Source organism: Apostichopus japonicus, chromosome 17 (genome assembly GCF_037975245.1).
Source record: "Apostichopus japonicus isolate 1M-3 chromosome 17, ASM3797524v1, whole genome shotgun sequence".
Classification (NCBI taxonomy): Eukaryota; Metazoa; Echinodermata; class Holothuroidea; order Aspidochirotida; family Stichopodidae; genus Apostichopus; species Apostichopus japonicus.
In genome coordinates this window covers 29,980,548-30,004,539 of record NC_092577.1, presented here as the reverse complement: position 1 = coordinate 30,004,539, position 23,992 = coordinate 29,980,548, and the positions used below count along the sequence as shown (strand labels likewise).

General features: G+C 37.1%; 1 protein-coding gene across 4 annotated transcripts in view; it reads left to right on the top strand.

Annotated features, from left to right (window-relative positions):
* LOC139984106 (myosin-IIIa-like) overlaps positions 1-23,992 on the top strand; it is a 49,852-nt gene that overhangs the window by 3,521 nt on the left and 22,339 nt on the right. For 2 of the 4 annotated variants that reach the window (XM_071997816.1, XM_071997818.1), the window contains exons 2-8: positions 5,028-5,247; positions 6,370-6,435; positions 9,728-9,955; positions 11,335-11,449; positions 12,687-12,834; positions 13,815-13,929; positions 21,496-21,613. In XM_071997816.1, the coding sequence (XP_071853917.1) occupies positions 5,143-5,247; positions 6,370-6,435; positions 9,728-9,955; positions 11,335-11,449; positions 12,687-12,834; positions 13,815-13,929; positions 21,496-21,613 (895 nt within the window). In that variant the 5' untranslated portion in view covers positions 5,028-5,142. Of the gene's footprint in view, positions 1-1,382; positions 1,507-1,611; positions 1,634-5,027; positions 5,248-6,369; positions 6,436-9,727; positions 9,956-11,334; positions 11,450-12,686; positions 12,835-13,814; positions 13,930-21,495; positions 21,614-23,992 lie in introns of those variants that run through there. The other 2 variants (XM_071997817.1, XM_071997819.1) reach the window with 2 other exon arrangements.

Below are 23,992 nucleotides of genomic sequence, written 5' to 3'. Positions count from 1 at the left end.
GGCTGCCTAACTGATTTTGTTTTTGTCACTATATGTTAACTTTAAAATACCAGATTGTCGCAAAATTACAGGCCTATCGTGTAACATACCGAGAAATTCTAAAACACTCATTTAGCCCATCTAGCAGTTTATGTGACACCGTATATGGTCCCGTTATTTAAGTCGATTCTCAATACATCGTTCACCATGTTGGTATCATATATAGGACTAACATGGTACACAAATTGGACAAAATTTTCGACTTTTATTATGTATTGCTTGAACAGTTCGAAGCTTGACTATAGACCGAACAAGAAAAAAAAAAACATTGTTTGGGCCTATATGGGAAATTTTTTATATTTTTTTGGTATCATCGGGAGAAAAAAAAAACATACAAAAACATACCATGGCATACGGTATGTAATATCAATGGATATAGGCCTAGTCACATCTAAGCAGGAAGAGAGTTAAACGGAGTACCGTATATAAGGTGTAAAGTATGAAATGGAACAGAAACATGTTAGATATGCCAAAATAGTCACATTTTTCCAAGAAATCTTTGGCGTATATTTGTAGAGTATAGTTGTACATCAGTTTCTCCTTGTATGCAAATTGTATTTGGGACTGTTTCTTTGTTTTCATATGTGTTCACGTTGATCGGACACAATTTTGCTGAGCAATTTAGGAGCATGTAACCAACTTTTGGTACCATATCAGCATGCAGGCGATGTTTCTCGTTGTTTCACATGTATAAAGTCACCTTTAAGACTTGTCATTTTTGTGATCATCCTTGGAGATGTGGGTGGAGATGTGGCACTAGGGAGAAAAGAACTTGCAAGGTGTTGCTCCAACTAGGGAACGTACTAGACGTTTTGGGATAACGATTAACTTCTCAACACTGAAGGTCAATATAAACCACTATAGTAGCCTACATATCTAACATATATTAGGGATATTCCCTCTCGTGTCTACCGTTTACTTAGTTGGATGGACCTTTGACCAATCAAACAAGTTTGTGATAACGAGGTAAAGTTTTGTGTGTAAACATCATAGAAATTCGTTATCAATTTCGATAGTACACCTCCAAATCTAATTACCTTAATTGCAAAGATGTTTATCGGTTACGAAAGGGAACTGTTACATATGTCTTGACGCCGTTATACAATAGTATTTAGATGGGAAAATTATATATGCGTTCTTTTAAATTTAATGGAAGGTCTTGACAAAAAAAGAAAAAAAAAAGAACTGCTGCGTACTGCAATAACAGGGAAAAAAACCTTCGTCTTGTAAATGTTATCATTTCCACTTGAAGATTTGATCTATGTCAGCGCTATATGGCTAACACTCATAGACATTTCTATGGCACCCACACATCAATCACGGAACATTACTTCCTTGCACTCAGTGGTGTTGCGTAATAACATTTCAAAACACTAAACAACAGCCTATTACTTAGTGCTACTGTTATGAGCAGGTCGTTAGCAGGACGTGTAAAAAGGCGACAGAATAAATACGGACAACGTGAAAGTTAGTTTAGAATTTGCCTACTTAGATAATAAAAAAAAAGATGCATGAGTCAATAATTTATTAGAGTAGGCACTGGCTAGTTCACAATTGATCAGTTGTTACTTTCGATTTGTCTTAGGCAAGCTGGGTAAGCCCTATAACTATAACGTGTACTCAGTACTTGGCCTAGGCCTAGTATTACAATGTTACTAATTACTAGTATTTGTAAATAATACAGTAGTAACATAACCTTGCCTAATTATGTTATCCTTGGAAACTGCCTTCGTGGCACTATTGAACAAAACTGGTATTTTAAGTCAATATCTGGGGCAAAACATTGTTTGCATATATGGGGATTATGGGCACTGTATCATAGTTGTTTTCAGCCTAAGCAACGTGACCGCCATTGATGTAAGGGATGTTCAGCAAGACATTACGTAGGCTACATCTAATGATCTATGCATGCATGTGGTCTGTTTCCAGCCATTCAACATCTTTATATATACTGTGGACAATGCCCTTATATGACAGTTACAATATAACCTACCTTCGAGTCAAAAAGTTACAATTTTGAAGTTACATATACTTGGAAAAACCATGAAGAGGGCTACATCCAACAGTGGATGAGCACAGCCTGGTGAATGGTGAATGAATTCTTGCATTAACAGATTATAACCGACCTCAGGATATATCTGAATGTAGAGTAGGCTAATTGATACCAACACGAATTTATGTACTGAACTTAGGCCTATGTTCATCGTACAGTGGGGCACATGGCCACAACATTTATCTCCACACTTTTGTTGTTATTCCGATACTTGCTATTAATTCCAATATTCTAATACTAGTTATTCCAATAGTTGCTATTCCAAAACTTATTATTTTGCAACCAAAGTAGAAGTCCAGATAGATTTATTTATAATTATAGCCCAGCTGTCATGCAAAGATGAGTTAGCCTAACAGCTTTGAAAATCATAGTTTCTTACATAGTGCTGGATTTATCTTTGTTATCACCATGGAAACATACACTGACAGCATGCCACTTAAAGGGTGTGAAGACTCACGCAAAAAGAAACGTCTAATGCTGGTAATCTGACCTAGTATTGAATGAGGTGTAAGAGAAGTGTTAGACACCACCATTGATCCAAGAAAATACACACACAGGTTGCTACCGTCGGTAATTAGACACTAGTGTACAGTCAGTACATACAGCTGCGGTCAATACCCACAGCACTGTAGTGTACAAACGATACAGCGATGGACATCTCAGGTCCAGCTAAAGATAACAAGGTTTCACGTTTCATTACTGTCTGCATTTTGTAGCGACAAGAGAAAATCTTCACTTGCAAGCAACGGAAAGTTAACTTTTTAAAGATGGCGGCACGATGTTTGGGGCGAGTCTTCAACGCCTTTGACAACGTTCACATATGTCATGTTTAGTCAGAGAGTTAGCACTCTTGCTAATAAGTCAATGGCAACCTTGTGGTTTCATTAGGACTATATTGTCAAGTAACACTGATTTTGTGAGATGATAGATCTCTTCACTAGTTCAGGTTTCTTTGGTGTTTCTTCCTGAAATCTTCATCATGTGAGATGCATTTATCTATCCTCGCCAACATGCCTTTACTTCGAAAGTTTTGGAAAACTGAAATACAATTTCTCTAGAAATCCCTTAATTCTTTGTAGATTTCTGGGTTGTATCCAATTAAAATAGGGTGTTATCACAGGTAACAGAGTAATCAAGGTTCTGTGGCATTCTACCGGCCACCCCAGTAACTAAGGGTTGGATATCTCAGCTGGTGGAGCATAGGAATTGTAACTTGTACCACATCATGGTTAAAATTGTAACCTTTCATTGACCACCACAGCTGTTAAGCAAAACCCCATGATGGATCCTGAGAGCTGTGTGCCCCCAACTAATCCCAGTTGTATCTGATATTACAGTTTATGTTATGTCTGTGATGACAGTAAACTTACAATAGGAGAAACTGGGTTCATTTTATAAATCCAATGTTAACAAAATTGCTACTGATAACAACTGCTGTTGGCCATGTATTATTCCTAACTCCCAGACTTTCGGTGTTACAGTCTATATATAGTGACATTCTGTTCATGTGACATGCACATGTGAACAAATGTGTTCACATGTGACATACACATGTTAACACAAACCTCAACATTGTGTAGTGAGTTGTTAACCTGTAAATTCTGCAATACACAAATTTTCATTTATCCTTTGGTTTTATTGCGCAAACCCACATGTGTTTTGATATTCATTGTAATGCTGTTGAAGTGTTATAACTATATATATTTTATTGTAGCATATTCAGTGCAACATGCGCAGCTTTAAATAACAGAGCCAATCAGGTCGCTATAGACATCAATAACTGATTTTCACAGGGAAATGAAGAGAATTGGGGGAGAGATGATCAATAATTATAAGTTACCTCAGTTCAGCAAATATATCAAATTAAATGCAAACCCAAATATATGGTTGCATCATCATCAATAAACCGTATTATTGGCGTGGCTGGAAATCCCCATTGGCATTCAATCTTTGAGATATGGAATCATTAATTCACAGCGCGTACTCCCTCACCTCATATAACCTATGCATTACCGTATTAACCTCGCTCTAGCATCTGGCAATTGTCTGTATGTGAGTGTGGCCATCTCCCTTCCGTAATTGCCAGCCTTTTGCGCAAGTATCACTCTCTCATTGCTCTGACCAAAACTTAAGATTTCAATCACTTCGTCTAATATTATCGTTGTTTTTGTAATTCTTTTTCATCTGTTCAACGTCCTGCACGTTTGAACTGCTTCTTGTCTTTAAAACTGTCATTACAGTATACTTCTTAGCCTAGCTGGTTTAACTGTTTATGTTCCTTTTTACCTATTTTTTTTATTGTACAGCGCTTCGAGATTTCTGGGAGGCGCTATATAAATATAAGTATTACGTATTATTATTATTAATATTACATCTAATGTACTACACACGTTTTAGACACTACTTATTGGTGTTCTGTCTCGGTTCCATATATAAATATAGCTCCACAATACAAGCATGTACATACGTTACTTACTGTGCAGACAGTCGGCCATGTGTCTGTTTATTGTGTACATTGGTAAGTGGAATCTGTTGACATAATAATATATGTACAGTGCATTACATAAATAGGGTTTGCCACCATAGTTCATGACTATAGCAACCCATGTTTATATTGTAGTAGTCTATTTAGCTTTGAGTCATTGGTGTGTCCTCCATTTTGATGTCAAGCCAGTGGCCACTATGTTGTTTATAGACATACATTTGCGTGTCTATTGTCAGTGCTATTAGCAACTAACAAACACAAGATTCTGAAAGGTATTGATGTAACTGCTAGAGAAATGTTCTAACTGTGGAGTCGGGTTTTAGAGCATTGTGACCATTTTAGCATATATATCAAAAAATTATGGAGTCATTATTTAGTCACTTTAAATTTTGATGTTTTTACAGAACATAATATAATTTGTCATTTTTTCCTGCTTTTTTTTCACATTAGCTTCCTCAGATGGATCCATTTAAATGAAGAACCCTGACTATAAATAGAAAGATATCACAGTCATCAATTATCAAGCGCAAGATCTCGCCGTCGACAAGACTGGCCAAGAAGGAAAATGTCGACTGATTTAGAACTCCATGATCTAGCAGCCCTCAGCGCCTTGACTGAGCCAGAAATATTGGAGAAAATAGCCCACAGATATGATGCTGACCAAATATATGTATGTACAAAACAGATTAAATAAATACATTAAATAAAATGAAATTTTAAAATGAATAAAGAAATATAATTGGCCTGTTAATAGGTGTGTTATTTTGTTTTATACAACACCTAAATATACTCCGGCCATTTGATTGGTCAATTGCTCGTCGATTGCGTGCAAAATCCGCTCTATTGCACGCTACGATGATAGAACCATGCATTATACTTTTTTGGTAGCACTTTTTTCAATGGTAAGAGAGCAGAGAAACCTGTCTGTTCAAAACAATCTGTTGCATGAGTGCATTTTACATCCAATTATATCCAAATGTGAAGGTGTTGTATAAAACAAATAATGAATGGTTTCCATTCGTGCAATAGTGCAAATATTTCATTCGTTGAAAGATGTTATTTGTTCCATTCAACTCGGCTGCGCCTCGTTGAATGGAACAAATAACATCTTTCAACGAATGAAATATTTGCACTATTGCACTCATAACCATTCATTATTTGTATAATATTGTGGTCTAAGCATAGTAAACAAACACCTTTGGATTGATTGATTGATCAGATTGATTGATGAATGAATGGATGGATGGATTCATTCATTCATTCATTAACTAATTAATTAACATATTTGTGTGTGTGTGTGTGGGTGATTTGAAGAACTGTTGAAGCTTTGGAAACTGAATGACTGGCAAATGAAAAGCTTGGCTTGACTTTCAAACAACATTGCCTCATAAATAAGCTATTACACAGTTCTGGGTTCTTTTGCTTGCAAGATCACTGTTTTTCTCAATTTGACTGTAGCACTGCAAATATTTTATGCAAAGCATTAGGTTCTATTAGACTAGGAAAGTTTTAGAGTGCCTCGCATATTTTGAATCCGAGCCCGATCTAATTCAATGCTCTCTGGGTATTGAGTGAGTGTGTTTTGGGTGTGTTGTCTATGAAGACAGCTGTGAAACCTGTTGTTTAAGGCTTTTTCTGTTTTGTATTTTCAGGGCCCAGTGTTTAGCTCTTCAAGTCTGGTTTGCTAGCAAATCATAGGGCAAAAAGTTGCCCTTAAACTCCAACTTTTAAGTATCACAAATACCACTTTTTTTTTTAGAGATTCATGCTTTATGCTTTCCTCTTTCCACAGACATACATCGGAGATATTTTGTTGGCCGTGAATCCGTTCAAACCATTGAACATTTATTCATTTGAGGTTTGTGATTTTGGCTTCATTTTAGTAGAAATTAAAAGAATCAAGTTGTATAACACAAGAAGAAAATTCACTAGCCGAAACATCCCTATTTTTCAGCTAGGACTTGAATAATTATATTTTGTAATTCCCATTATGAATTTATTCACAAAATGATTTTTTTAAATTTTTCTATCGACTAGGTTTCTCACAAGAGTATCGAACTCAGACCACACTGTTTCGAAGTGTGGAAATTTTTTAAATTACACTTTTGGTCTCACTCAAAAATGATGATGTGTAAAATTTAAATGAATGCAATTAACACCTTATTCAATAAAGGTGGAATTTCCCCCAGCGGTACCTATCTTAAAGAAAGGAAAAATTCCAAGTGCTTCGTGGTACACCCACTTTACATAAAATTCAGTAAGGGGTTCTTAAATTTATTCCCCCAATTGTCACACAAAGGGAGGAATTCAATGGTACTTACAATTGCATTCCCAGTGATATATCTGTTCTTTTTGAGAGAGAAAAAAAACCCTAACTAGCAGAGCTCTTTGTCTTCAAGCGCTACTCTCTTAAATGACATTTTTCGTCCAATGCATGATTTTTGTAGGAAGTCAATACCTCGGTTCCGCTCCTTTGCTCTAGAAGTTGTTAAGTTGCTGCTTTGTTTTCCCTTTATAGTAATGATCAACAATTGCTTTACATTGTGCAGGAGATATAATGGGATATTTACCCTTGCATTTAAAACCCAAGTGCATGCATGCCCCTATTGTTGAAGCTCAATACATCTTATGTTGACTTAGTCTTAATGCGACTAACACCTTACTCAATAAAGGTGGAATTTCCCCCAAGTTCTCCAACCTATTTTAGGGAAAGGAAAATTTTCCAAGTGGTTCTTCGTACTCCCACTTTACAAAAAGTTCAATAAGGGGTTTCTTGAATTTACAAAAAAAATTATTAACCAGAGTATCAACGGAAGTGTTAAATTGAGGTGTGAATGCAAAGTGTGAGCTGAAAAGTTTTAACCATTTTGAAATCTATGTGTCCTTTATGTATGTGTATGTATATATGCGTGTTTGTTCCTGTGCGTATTTGTGTGTGGGTGTGTTGTCTTTTCTACCGTTAGTGGTCTATACTGTATGCATTAGTTTCAAATTGTCAAATAAACTGGAAAGCTAAATTATACACCTAGCTTTCCCGGCCTGTTTTAAATCACTCATGATGACCATGCACTGGCAAAGATCTTTTATCCATATCCAATTTGGCTGCATGGACTATCAATTTACCATGTATACAGTACTTAAGCAGCCATGCTTGTTAAAAGGTTCGTTTTCATAATATGATTGAGTGCCTTTGTATGTGAATAGATGCACTTTTGACATTGTCTACATCAGGACTTCATGTTAACTGTCAGTATTGTACAGATTTGGTGTAAAAATAATCAATAACTGACATTATCGTCCAGTAAGCAAATTTGGCACAAACTCCAGGTGGAGTTCGCCTACTGTTTGACATGGTAGACATGCACATTTATGAAAAGTTAATAAATTAAATACACACAGTAATGCATCTATAGCACATATCGTAAGCTCAATGAAAGTAAATGGCACATAGTTATCGACCCACAACATTACTACTATTTAATTGCTGAAAAAAACCCTAAATATTTAAAATAAAACATGCATACAATACATTCTCCCCCTCACCATTTTTGGCATGTTTGACTATGTCAATATTTTTTACAGTATTTATATCTCCAGCATTCTGAACATATCATGTTTGCATTGCAATGTGGAACTATGACACAATTTGCCCTTGTGCATTGCATGATGCTGTTGTGGCTGCTACCAAGATCATGAGGATAAAACCAGTTCAGATATATTCACATGGCTATATTCTCCGGGTTGCATTAATAACCCTATTGAGTTACACAGTTTGTTGTTAGGGGAAGAGTGGTTAGGCTGTTTAGTGGTTAGGTTGTTAAGAGAATAGGGGTTTAGGTTGTTTAGAGGTTAGGGTTGTTAAGGGTATCAGAGTTTCGGTTGTTTACAGGTTAGGTCGTTCAGAGGTTTGGTTGTTACATGGGTTATAGAGGTTGGGCTGTTTAGAGGTTAGGGTTGTTAAGGGTATAGTAGGGGCTTACCCTTACTATTTCTGGCTTCTAACTGGCCTTTTTTGCTGAAAACATGATGTGTACAGGATCTTTCTGTCATTGATTAAATAGCTAAATAGTCTCAGCAGTCAGGGAGCAGTGGGAATGGATAAAGAGGAAGAGTTGGTGGCTGAAGGTGGAGATGAGGGGACAAACTAAAACGAATGACAGCGAATGACAATTGACTTTGTACAGGGTTAATTATCATTTGCGAATGACAGCGAATGACAACGAAGGACAGTGTTGAGAAGAGATGGAATGATTAACGGAGTGGAGTAAATGCGGGTTATTGGTTTTCTGCGCAAAAATGATTTCAGGAAAATCGCATGTTACGTGGTTGCAGGGTTTTGGTGTAATTTACGGATAGAAACCACAGGGAAAGTTTTTGTGTGAGAATGCGCTTGAGTGCTGTGCTTTTTACCTTTGTAGATTTATATAGAAAGATAACTGAAGCCGTTTCAAGATTATAGTATTGTTAGTTTCTAACAATTAATTTCGGAAAAATGACGTTAAATTTACTTTTTTAAAATCAGACTTTCAATTTCGCTTACTATAAAGTGCGTATTTATCTTGTCCGTACTTTACTAGATCTAGATACCAACGAAGTCTGAACTGTGATATCCAGTTGAAGCAAATGTCTGTGCTGTCATTACTGTCATTCGTTTTAGTCAACGCAATTTTTTAGTGTTTACAACATATTGTCATTCGTTATGTGTAACGCAATTGTCATTCGTTTCAGTAACACCCGAGATGAGAGGGGTTACTATGGCAATATTCATTTTCATGTGTGGTAGATACATGTGTGTAGTGTTTTTGCCATGATGGTAAATATTGACTGTGTATAAAAACTGCCAAGATTCCTTCATTTTTTCATAATAACCCATTTTTCAGATCAGACTTTTGAAACCAGTCAAATTATATCCAGTTAAATGACTTATTTTCATGTGAATTAAGCAGTCTTTTTTTTCCCTTTTAAGCAGACATTTTTTCTATTTCCTTTTTGTTTCTACACACCATTTTTTCCTCTTTTTGAAAGAGTCATCGCCCCGTGAGCCTAGTTTATCTTTTAAAAAGTCAGAGATTTCTGACATAGATGTTTTGAAACCTCCATCAACTATTTATGTAATTATTTCCCTCCCCCGCTCTTCCCTCAAATCACAGATCTCTTGCCGATATGCAGATTTCAAAATCCGCCAGAGCTTGCCACCTCACATCTTTGCCGTGGCGGATAGGGCCTACAGCGCCATGTTTCGCTATGGCAGACGGCAGAGCTGCGTCATCAGTGGAGAGTCGGGTGCAGGCAAAACAGAGAGTGCTAAGTATCTCATAGGTCACATCATCAGCCACTGCTCGAGCTCCAAACCAAACCTTCAAGAAAAGATACTTCAGGTAGATCTGCAGAGAGAAAAATGCTCCAATGGGAATAAATCTTGTATTCCTGGTGTATTAAGTATTTTAAGTTTTCATTCATAGCTTGTATGCATTAAAGCCAGAGTTGTTTTATTACAGATGGTGGATGAACATAGAAGGGGGTGGGGGGTATTAGTGAATCCCCTTGGGAGAGGGGGTGAGGAGGGGGTATTAGTGAATCCCCATGGGACTAACTTCTCAACCCACTTGCTCCACTGAAGTATAAAACATATTCTAGCTGGCTAAAATATTTTAATGTATGTATACATTGGTTATTTTGCCTCAACTACTCTTTTGTGAACAGGTGAGATATTTTATTCTGATGGCCTTTTACTTATAGTTTGTATCTACAAGTACTTAACCACATGTGGTGATTATAAACCTACACACAGTAAAGTGCAAAATATGCTTGTGTCTCTCTACCTGACCTATATATAGCCTGGGATGTGGGGAACCAGGTCAAAGCACAGGACCTGCTTGTTACAGGGCCCTCTTTTTGAGTTCAAGTACCTAAAAGTTTTGATACATTCTAAAAGCATATGAATGCATTATTGGTTACATCATCCCATCTGTTTCCCTGCCTCCCCCCCCCCACCCCCGGAATTGACTTGGAGGCCCTCCTACGTTAGCCTGTTTGACGTCTCCTTTCATCGGGAGGTCTGCCTAATATAGCTTAGTACTTCAACCTGCACTCGGCCAGTTTTAGAATAGTTAAAATGGGCACCCTCGAGTATACATAGTCGTTTGTGTGTACACTGTACCTTCTATTGTAAATACATAGTGAATAGCTTTTAAACTTTTGCATTTTTGTGCTGTGTTAACTTTTCACCAACCAGTAGAATATGCACACACCCTTTGCATTTAATCCGTTTTAACTCCTTTTTGGACATATATTAGATGAATATAATCTAAACATCCTGTTTCCAGTTTGAATGTAATTGCACAATTACAAAGAAACGGTTTTGAGTCTCATTGAAATTTGAATTGAATTTGAATTGTTGATTCTTTGAAATGGTGCGAACTATAAACTCCTATGGTTGAAAATTCTGTGTCTGCCTTCTGTGCGTCGCTATACAATAAATGTGCCCTATCATTCATGATAAATGTCCACTTTGTCTGTAAGACATGCACAATTGTAATGATCTAAACATAATCAGACTTATATTTCAGGAAGTCAAAGATTATAGAGCCACGACCACAATCATTCCTGGAGTTTGAATTTTTATACTGCAGGTTTTGTCGATCAATATTTGCCCCTTTTTTGACTCTCAAGAGTAAACACTTGTGCAGTCTTACCAATGTGAATCTTGATGTAAGTTGACTATGCACGCTTCTGTTTTCTACATTCTCGTCTTTAGGTGAACCCACTTCTGGAAGCATTCGGAAATGCCAGCACGGTCATGAATGACAATTCCAGTCGATTCGGAAAATATTTAGAATTACTTTTCAAGCATGATGGGACAGTGGTCGGAGGTAAGCGCAAAACATGTGTGACAAAAATGCGAAGGCAGTCTGTTAAAAGGGTTGTCTGGTAGCCCTAAGAAATTACCTTATTACCTTAAAAAACGATAAATAATTTTCCAACATGTTGTCAAAGTATGAGAACGCTAATGTTGCGTTTGACACAGAAACAATTTTTTAATCGTTAAGGATGGACATTTCAAGCAGATTTCTACAAGAAGAAAACGTCGAATGGGGACAATTTTCACATGGTTAGAAAGAGAAAAATAAGAACTACAAGGACAATGTATCAAAATCTTCCACCAGACAAATTCCTTTAAGGAAGTTATGGGGAAACTACAGTGGGCTTGCACTCCCTGTCACCCATTCCCTCCCTACCTCCACCCCCCCCCACCCACCCTCTGTCTCTCCCATTTGAAAATTTATGTTTTTAGTTGGAAAAGAATTTTTCATTAACATTAAATAAATTATTACCTTGGAAAATTTCCTAAAATGCCATTAATAAATGGGTAGATTGCTTCACAAATGGAAAAACAGGCATAAAAGAATTTTTTATAAGTAGAATCTTAGTATTTTTCATGAGTTTTTATGATACTTCAGGGAAATGCATAAACCTCCATGGTGCTATATAAAAATTGAGAAGAAAATGAAAAATGGTCCGTTGAAGTATCAATCAATTTACAACCTTGCAGAGCCAGTTTGATTGTTATAAAATAGTTTTCTTGTCCCTTAAGGGTAAAGATAGTGATATTTCTGAACTTGAATACTAATACTTTATAGCAGTCATGGAGTTGAATAGCAACTTGGTGAAATTGCATTTAACATCTTGCTATGGCAAGCAGGAGTAAAAGTCTTGCTATTAAACCATCCTGTTTTGGCCAGCCCTGTGTTACACTTGTATTGGAAAGAGCTTGTATGTACTTGAGTATGAAGCACAGAAATCTGTTGTAATTTTAACAGTCAGAGGTCAACAATATTGTGGAATGTTTATCTCAAGTTGGCTCCTCAAATATTACAAGAGAGGGGGAGGAGGAGGAGGGAAGAAGGAAGCAGGAAGGGTCTCAGTTTTAAATAACTTAATGAGACAGTTAATTGATAGGGGGATTGCAAGGATGGGGTGGTACCCCACCGCCTCCCCCCCCCCCTCACACACACACACATTCCATCTACCACATGGGTGACCTGAAAAGTCATTTTCCATATCAAAATGGGGTTTTTTTTTACATTTATTTTTATGATTTTCTCACAGGAAAGATTGATACCTACCTCCTGGAGAAGTCTAGAATTGTGACTCAAGTAAAGGGAGAGAGGAATTTTCATGTTTTTTACTTTATGTTTGCCGGTTTGACTCAACAACAGCTGGCCAACATTTGCTTGGAACCACCAGAATCTTACAGGTGCTTATAATACTTCTTTCAAGTAACTAGTAATGATTTTATAAATCTTTATGCAAACTTACAGTCAAAGTGTCAACCAGTTATGGCAATCCATTCACTATCAGCACTTGTGGTAGTAAAGAGAGTACAACAGCATGAGTACAAGTACAATTGCCCTTGATGTGATTTAAACGTATGAGTACAAAGGTTTTGAACTTGAGCATATTTGAAGGAGCATTTTTTAAATTTTTTATTTTTTATGATCCTCCCTCGGACAACCAGGTCTTACCTTACGGTCGTCCAAACAATGGATTTGGTCGTCCGAAAAATTTAGCAATGTATATATCGCAACGAAATGGAGTATTTCTTGAAGTTTGGTCATTCTCCAGAAAAATGGAGTAATTTAGCTGTGAATGATGGCAATCAATCGATCGTTATTAAATAAAGGAAATTTAGCCCGGATTTACATATATGCAAATAAGATGTCGTAGATCCAAGTCCATCTGTAGTATATAATGTGAATGTTGAGGACACATTGTACTGAGAGTGATGTTACTCTAAGAAGAGGCTGTGGGTAGAGACCAACATAAATATTTACTTTCTTTTGTTTTTACCTATCAGTGTAAGGTTGTTGGGGGGACATGTAAAATGTATTTGGGGGTGGGGAAGGGGGAAGTGAAGGGAAGAGGATTGAATAATAAATTGTCTGGTTGTGGTAATTAACAAACTACGGGATCTTTATCTCGTAGCAAACAATATACAGTAGAATTTCTACATGCCATCCCGTTGGCAGAACATATTGTAAAAACCTTTATAGACTTTGAAATGTACAAAGGAAGAAGAAAATGAACGAATTACACCAAAAATTTAAGAAGAAAGAAAGAAGATCTAAAGTATCTCAAGTTTGGTACAAGATACTAAAAATCCTGACCAAATCTGACCAGAAGCTTTTACCACTTTGGTTAAAATATCAAACTTGAGTAATTTTCTTGTTTTGCCAGAATCTTAAACAGCGGTGGAACCGGTGTTTACTTCAGCAAAACACATTTTGAGCATTGCCTGGGAATGTTTGATGATCTGCAAGATATCATGGAGTTGGTTGGATTCACGCAAGCGGTAAGTCTATACAGTAACCACTCACTCAGCTATCTATGGACAAATTAACCAAATAACTTTATTAACAGGTTGCTGTTATGTGTTATATGCGCCTGTTATGTGCCTGTTGATTCCTATAGAAATTGAATAAACGTTCGTTCCATTTCCGTGAACTCGGGGTGAACTTTGAGTGAAAACTTGCTCAGTGGTTTTACAAAGTAGTTGCTGGTCTGAGCGACATCTATATTGATTTCTAATATTTAAAAATGTTTATTTGTTTTCTTCGCTCCTATTCGTTACCGATACGGGCCAAACATTCATTTCAAAGTAACGACTCTGTGAATACCTAACGTCAAAAAAAAAAAACGCTCAACCGAATAAGGAAGTTTGATTCTGCCCACTGTTGTCATAAGTCTGTCATGCATTTTTAGTGGAAGGCATGGGTTGACAAAATAACAAAACCCATTATTTTTTACTGGTACTATAGTGTTCACATCTTTATTATGAGTAAAGTTTTTAAATATATATATATATATATAGATATATATACATATATATATATTTTTCAAACTCATTACGTTTTCAATTATATATATTCATTTGCCTTTGTGGTTCACCTCCATTTCATTAACAAAAGTCTGTTTAAAGTATCTATTTCGAGATCCGGCAAATGATTTTGAGTTGGTACAGGTAGTATTATGTTTGATCTCTAGAGCAAGGCAAATATGTCACCAAAACAGAACTAGCGCCTACTCTGGAATTACGATCTTCCTTACCGGTTTCAAACCTCTGGACATACAATCAGCGTCCTTAGCCTAGTGGTTAGGGTGTCCGCATATAAAGTGGGAGGCCCGGGTTCGAATCCCGATGGAGGCTGGAAGTTTTTTCACTGTTCTGGATTGTCTGTCTGGACTGCGGTCGAATGAAAAGTCCAAAACGTAACACTTTGAAAGTATGACACTAGATAAGTGTAAGTTGCATTGATGGAATTAGAACCAAATAAACCATGACTATACAGGAAGCGGATTAAAGAGCAAAGAATGGATTACATATGTTTGCAGAACTGATAGTTGCATGTTAAGAGGTCCCAAGTCTTTGTTGAGGCCGGTGATGTGAGACTTAGAATAGATCTTTTGTGATTATTAAAACGTAAGCGGAACTGGGAGCCTGTTTCACCTACATAATTGCCCTCTTTGCAAAGAACAGAGTAGAAAAAGTAAATAACATTAATAGAATCACAAAAGAGGGAAGGGGGTCTTAGACTAAAGTCAACATTGGGAATCTTGACCACGGTGCCTGGGGTAATATGGGGGCATATTTGGCATCGAGGTTTACCACAAGGGAAATTGCCTGCGGAGGTGGAAACTGAGTGGGGAAGTCTGGAGGAAGTGAGTAGAAATTTAAGGTTGGGGGGTTGACGAAATGCTAGCATGGGGGGTACCTTAAACGATTCTCCTACAGACTGATCGTCTTGAAATACAGCAAATTCCTGTTTGATGGAGCGAATGAAGGATTTGATGAGGGGGTTGTAACTGGTAACGAATGGAATGCGTGTGTTGGGACTTTTAGAGTTTAGACTTGTATTTTAATAAGTCCTCATGGCTCAACTTGTCGGCCCTGGAAATACCCTGTCTAATTAAGTGAAGGGGGTATCCGACGTTCAAGAAATAACCAGTTAAAATGGATACCTGGTGTTCAAAATCACATGGGTTGGAGCAAATGCGTTTAAGTCTAAGGCATTTGCTGTAAAAAATTATGCGGGTGAAAACTATTAAAGTGTAAATACATATGAATATCAGTGGGCTTATAATAGACCGAAGTGGTTAAGGAACTGCCATCCAACTAGACCACAACATTTAGAAACGGATATTTGATGTTTAGAAACTTTGACAGAAAATTTATGATGCTGTCATGAAAAGAATTAACATGATCAAAGAAAGACTTGAGTTTTTATGGCATTTTCATCGATATCATAGTTATTGACATCGTCAAGCTTATGACGTCGTGCTCATTGCAGATACAATAAACAGTGTCATTTCAGTTAAAGGAAGTTGTAGCATGGAAAGACATTGACTTTGAAACTAGACCTATAACGTCAGATTAAATTACATTTAACTGCATAAGGAAGTTTGTCTCGATCCAGTAGCTGTATCATTTAATGTCTGCCGTGCGTTTACATACATGTATAAGAAATATAAATATTTTCAGCTTTGATCATGGTTTGAAAGATGGAAATAAAGGTAGAAAATTAATAGGTTTAAAGGAAAGGAACCGTTGTGAATACCTTTGTGGATATTTTTCGGAAACAATTTGTTTTTGTGCTTTTTATGCTATTGCACGCAATGATGACGTCGGAAATTACCAAACAAACTAGTCACAGATAAGCTGAGAGATGATACCGATATTCTCTGACATTTAATGTGAATTATAAACTGAAAATCTGTTTTGATATAATTAATTGATTGAAGTAACGAAATTGGAAAGTCCAGAGCAGCGACAGCTTTAAAGAGAACCCGTCTTCTCACCAACATTAGTTTTTCGTTCGTCGCGACTCGATAGCTCGGATACCACAATGGGTGACGGAAACCTTTCTCGGTCAGATTATTCAAGCATCGCCAGAGATTGCGACACGGATTACAGCCTTTGCATAGAAACCCCTGTTTTATGCCCTCAAATTATACAGGACTTAATGTCCAGTGATAAACTATCATCAATTATCATCCTAACACTGGCCTGGTTTCCGTTGCTGTCCAATAGCATCTTTTTAGGAACGGTCCTGAAACAAAGATCCCTTCGAGAGAAGTCCAGGCTGTGTGTCTATTTAGTGACGTTGTCCTGCGTCGACATTTGTGTGTCCATTTGCTTCGTCTTAGTATCCTGCCGATTGTTGATCAATCGAGCAAACGGAGTCTATCCGTTGAGTGTTTTCACTCCTCACCTTTTACGATTTCCTCTTCAACTGATTTCTGCCATCTTGATAGTCGCTCTCACCGCCGAGCGGTACATGGCTGTAAGTAGGCCGTTCCATAGGATGAGAAGATCGCATAATCCCAGACTGCTATACATCGCTGCTGGAACGATGATTGCGGTGTCCCTCGTCGTGACATTGTTCTCATTTATACAGTCGTTGCTGACCTTTGACCTGCAGTATTTTTGGGAATGCCAGATCGGGAATAAAGTTTACAAAATTCTGATACCTCGGGATGAATTTGAAGATTTTGCTTATAGAATGGTGATAATCGTTGCCTATCTGCTGGTCATTGCAGATGTGGTTACCTTGGTAACATCAACGTGCCTGTTAGCACTCATCTATAGGACACTCAGCCGAGCCCCTGATCTCGGTGTTACACGTTACCACAAGGAACAGCGAAACCTGACCAGAATGATTGTTATAAACACAACTCTGTTCTGTGTTTGTATTCTGTTTCAAGATATCTTTGTGTGGCTGGCGTTCAATAGCGATACTTTTCTAGGTCACTTCGAAAAATATGTTCACTTGGTTGTTTCCAGTTTGACGTTGTTCAACTCTGGTGTCAATCCCATCATCTACAACGTTTTTAGTTCTAGGTACCGTCAAGGTTTCTGGGACACATTCCCGTGTTTGTTGCGTCTTGGCAAATGTCGGAGACCGTACAAAGAAGACATTGGTACAGAAACAACAAATAGGAAAACACAAACAACTACATTGTGATCTGTTTCCAAGGAAAAATGTGATATGTATTGCTATGGACTATATATATATATATATATATATATATATATATATATATATATATATATATATATATATATATATATATATAGATATGTATATATATATATATATATATATATATATATATATATATATATATATTTATATATATATATATATATATATATATATTATGCATTTATGCCACTATGTGGTGTATTGACATGAGGTTTCTGATAAATGGTGATATGTACCCAACATTGATATATGATATGCTAATATTATCGCTAAGTATGAAACAGGAATGATGTGCTGTGGGGTGTTATTATGACATCTGACTATGTGATGCATCGATGTGAGATTTCAGATATGTGGATATGATATGTCCATGCTAATATCAATGCTAAGTATGAAACAGGAATGATATATGCTGTGATGTGCAATTATGATGTGTGTCTATGTGATGCATCGATGTGAGATTTCAGATATGTGGATATGATATGTCGATATGCTAATATTAACGCTAAGTATGAAACAGGAATGATATGCTGTGATGTGCAATTATGATATGTTGAGATTTCAGATATGTTGATATGTTGATTGAAATATAAATAATAAATAATAATCTAATAATGTGTCTGTGTGATGCATGTATATGAGGATTCTGATATGTTGATATGCTGATTGATATGTTGATATGCTGATTGATATGTTGATATGATATGTTGATATTACCATTAAGATAATATATTATTGACCAAACAGAATGATATGCAGTAAACTGTGATGTGTTGCTGTACGTTATATATGCATATGTCACTATGTGATATGTTATTGATATGCTGAGATGATATGATGTTTAAGTACGATAACGTACCCAGCTAACAGTAATGGTATTCGGATACCTGTAATTCATATATACAGTAGGTTTTTAATTTGTATGGTGTCCAATATTTAATATGTTCATATGAAATATGGATTGTCAATATTTTCATAAGATGAACTGAAATGGGTAACTGGCGTGGAAGATTGATGTAACCTAAGAACATTGATATTATTTTACCAAATTTGTGGTGGAGGCAACTTTGCCTACTGATAATACTCATTCCTGTAAGCCACTCCTCCCCTTCCCCTCCATTCCTCCTCTCCAACAAACAGTAACATACAGCATTTTGTTCTACCATAATTTGTCCTTCTCTTTTTTTTACCTTATTATTTTATATTGTTTCCAAACCTTTCCTTTAATCTCTTTAAATCCTAGGATAACTAATTACAAACAGTAAGTGTGTGATTAACAGTGTGTACCGACTATAAGGCTATTAACGTACGAATCTAAATTGAAACTAAAAACCAGGTGATAATAAAAGCTTCATGTTGGATGACGTTGATGTTTGCACACAGTAGAGTGTGCAGCACTAATGCCTGTCCTATTACGTAGACCCTTGATATCTCATCCTTTTCATAATCTTTCATTTCAATGAAACGGTTTCAAAAGGCAAACACGCACACAGCTTTTAATATATAACACCACCTCCATTTCGAAAGATCATATTTTTAATTGCTGTAATACTTATTCAGAATTTTGCATAAATTTATTTTATGATCACTATCAAGATAAAAAGATGACATCCATGTGCATAGTAGGGAGGTGGCTATATTTGTTTTACTCTGGACTTTACCCCGAGCTGCTAGTCATACTACCTGAATGGTGTGCATTGGTTTAGTGCGTGATACTGTACAAGGGTTAACCTGCATCCTAACAGTGTGAATGTGAGATATATATGTATATCGTACATCGATCTACATTATAAATCATATATGACACACTAATTAGTGTTCGCATCGTACGACTTAATTATGTCGGTGAAGATTAGATCACAACAGTACTTCCCAGGACGGTACATATGCACATGCCACGAGGAGGGGGAGTTGGGGGGAGGTGGGGGGTGGGGGTATAGAGGAGTCAATGGATATTGTGTTTTAAATAGCATATTTTTTTACCGGTGCTGTGGCTGTGAGGATAAAAGCGGTGGCATTTGAAGCAATGAGGCTTAGCATTCGGGAGGTTCCTGGTTTGATACCGGGTCGGGGCATAGTAAGGTGGGTTTTTCATCCAAGAGCAATCTACGGATTTTCCATCTGAAATGGCTTTCTAACTTGAAAAGATTTCAATATTTGAGTGAAAGTGTTGAATTGGAAGCCACCTGACGTGAAAGTTTGTATTAATTACGCCATAAACCCTCGCAAGATTTTCCCAACATTCGTAACAGCTAAAAGCAGTGTGAATTTTACTGCTTGATTGATTATTATACAGTAGTTGTGGTCATACAACTCCACCATATATATGTTTACTGTCATTTTTCTGAGTTAGGTATAAAAGATCAATTACTGTAAATAAAAATATTAAAGTTAACCATAATAGTCCTGCCGTTTGTAGTACTTGCCATATTTCTACTAACTTCCCAGAGATCTAAAACTTTACTAACTGTGGAGATATGAAATTTGTTCTGGCAGTTATATGACAATGTTGAATTATTATTTACATGTACCATGGTGTAAAGTATTGAATCAGTTTTGTACCTGTAGGCTGTTGTAAAACTTGTTTCATAGCTCTATGTATCCACCAAGGAATAATTTTTTTTTTTTCCAATTTTGCATTTATAGTAGTTGTGAAGGCTCTAAAGTTTGTCTCTTATAAATAACAAAATATGGATTCTGTGTTTTAAAAATTGATGAGTATATATATCATGCATCTTTGCACTTGCGTGTTAGTTTTAGAGCAATTTACCCTTCTCGCATACTGTACACAGCATTTTGCCGTACGACACCGAATAAATGATTCCCTGATAAATCTACAGATCTGAACATATAGATACTCTATGTATTTATTTTTGCGTTCTCACTTGCCACCTGTCTCCCCACAACCTCAATACTCTCTAGAAGTAAATACTATCTCAAGCCATGACATTCAAATTGCACTCGGCCCTATTGCTATAGTATTTTGACTTATAGAAACGAGACAATTTTTCCCCATTAATGATTGCATAATTAACAGTACTTACTTAGAGCAGGCATGAGCTTTTTCCGCGATTTTGGCGGAATAACCGTGATTTCTTTTCTTCCTCGGGAACAAAAAAACTATTATCCTAACACACTGTAGCATACGCAAACTGGAGCCTATACCGCAATTTTTGCAAAGTTCCGTAGTTTTTTAATACCTCATCCCTGGTAGAGGCTGCCTCTGTTGTTACTTTCTGTGGTTACTTACCTGTCTCCTCACGACGTGAGCATTCTCATTCTACCGTGTCTATAGAGTGAACTGTAGTATTGACCTTTTTTCAGCACATTACACCCTTGGCAACCAGTCACGTTTGGCAGTGGCGTAGGAAGGTCCTTTTGAGTGGGGGGGGCTGAAGACTGATGGCCGGCCTGGGGGAGGGGGTGTCCCCCTCCCCTTTGAATTTTTTTGCATTTCCAGTGTGCCTCAGATGCAATTTGGTGCAATATAGCACACTTCAACCCATCCACTCCATTTTGTATATAATTTTGCATTTTCACCTGGCCTTAGATATAATTTGGTGCTCCAAATGAGATTTTTTTCTCATTTGGAAATGAAAAAGGGGTTTTCTGACTTGCGGAGCAGGGGGGCAGAATGATACTTCCGCCCCTCCACATTTTTCACTGGGCGGGCTGGCGCCCCCCCAGCCCCCCCGGTTCCTACGCCCTTGACGTTTGGTGAATAACCCTCCCAATTTTACCCCCCAAAAGTGTTTCCGCACATGCAGGTTCAATTCAATCCAAACCTTCATCTCTGATTATGCCGTCTGGACTTCTCTTTGGTGTTCACCTGTCAGGTTATTATATCGTTCTGTTGTTTCTTCTTCTCAAAATAGCAAATCTGGATGATTTATACGATGCTATCAGCGATCCTTCAGACGACTCAGATCAGCTTTAGCCAGGATCAAGAGACAGCCGGAGCTTACATAGAAGACGAATATGTTATTAAAGTTGGTAAGTTAAAAAAAAAAAATCTATATAAAAATAAATTATATTAATTATATAAATGATATATTATTATATATTTTATATATTATATTATATATTATTTTGTATTATATATTATATTATATATATTATATTATATATAATATAATTATATTTATATATAAATATAATTAAATTATATATATTCATTATATATATATTTTATATTATATTTATTTTATATATTATAATATATTGTATATATTATATTATATATAATATTATAAATTCTATATAAAACCAGATTATTTTGCAATCAATGCTGCATTCCAAAACCCTTAGTCGTCTCAATTGACATGGGATTACTTATAACAGGTGAATGACATACCAGCATGTATGTACTAAATTAAATGTTAGAAGAAGATGATACTGGTTCTTATAATGGGTGCAGAACATGTATATATGTACAGATTGCGATTAAAGGTCAAATCCCAAATTCGGTACTAAGCTTTATAAGTAAAGTATCATAGATGAACCATAATGCTGTCTAATAGGGAAGTTTGTAAAAGTTCCATGAATGGGGTGAATAAAACATACTGGATATTACAACGGTAACATTGTAGGCACCCTTTGATCTGTTCGTATTGGTGCAAATTTTACGCAGATTTACCGCCGCGACGGGCCAAAGTTCTGAAAATGTCAAAGTTGGGAGGGATTCGTACTGTACGTCCAACCCTCTATCGCCTCCCCGACTTATTTATATTGAAGAAATTTGCATGTTTTGTAGCTATTTTATGTTTACTACATACAGTTTATAATATTCAATATGAAACAATCCAACTCCCCATTTTCCAACGAAATATGAATCTTTGAAATAGTGATGATGGCTGATCTAGCATAGAAGAATAACGCTGCACTAGGTGTATGTATGGCCACTAGGTGTACGTACGGCCACTAGGTGTACGTACGGCCACTAGGTGTACGTACGGTCACTAGGTGTATGTACTGTACGGCTACTAGGTGTACGTGCTGTACGGCCGCTAGGTGTATGTACGGCCACTAGGTGTACGTACAGCCACTAGGTGTACGTACGGCCACTAGGTGTACGTACAGCCACTAGGTGTACGTACGGCTACTAGGTGTACGTGCTGTACGGCCGCTAGGTGTATGTACGGCCACTAGGTGTATGTACGGCCACTAGGTGTACGTACAGCCACTAGGTGTACGTACGGCTACTAGGTGTACGTGCTGTACGGCCGCTAGGTGTATGTACGGCCACTAGGTGTACGTACGGCCACTAGGTGTACGTACGGCCGCTAGGTGTACGTACGGCCCCTAGGTGTACGTACGGCCGCTAGGTGTACGTACGTACGCTGGTCATGCATGACTTTATTGTGAACATTACAGAATGGCATGTTGTTAAATTAATACTGACAGCGTTTCACTTTTTGCGTTGTAAGGGTTATACAGCACTAATAAATGCTTGAATGAACTGCATTGGGAACTCACATTCGGTACCAACTTTCCTCTCTTGCCGAGCTCACCATCCATGTTTTAATTCGAATCAACAGTCAGTCGGTTTCACATTTAACAGTAGTTTGAGACTAATTCAGATTAATTTATTTATATATGCAGTGAGATTGGTTTTAATATTATATACAGTATATTTGCTGACAGAAATCATTTGCATGATGAACGGCTAAGTTCCTATATAATAATCAGGGCTTTTTAAGTTATTTGTACTAGTATTATGTCAGAGTTCAGATTAGGTTCATAGTTTTACACCCCAATTTGCGGGGCATTCATTTTTTGTTTAGTCATAACACTTTTTGTCTTTTCTTTATACGAAGGCGGGATAAGAGGGGTGAGCAAGGTCAGGTTGAATGGACTGCTATTTTGAGTAAACAATGCTCTCAGTTTGTGGTGGTTTTTGATGTGAATAGTTCTAGCTGAACTTGGCATGAATGAATAAGAAAACAGAAATGTGGTATGGGTTCTGCCTTTGTGAGAGGTACATCATGGGTGTGGGTTCTGCCTGTATGAGGGGTACGGCAGGTGTGGGTACATCATGGGTGTGGATTGAGCATCTATGAGGGGTACATCAGAGGGGTACATCATGGGTGTGGGTTGTGCCTTTATGAGGGGTATGGCAGATGGGGGTACATCATGGGTGTGGGTTCTGCCTTTATGAGTGGTATGGCAGGTGGGGTACATCATGGGTGTGGATTGAGCATTTATGAGGGTTACATCAGAGGGGTACATCATGGGTGTGGGTTCTGCCTTTATGTGTGGTATGACAGATGGGGGTATATCATGGGTGTGGATTGAGCATCTATGAGGGGTACATCAGATGGGGTATATCATGGGTGTGGGTTCTGCATTTATGAGGGGCATGGCAGATGGGGT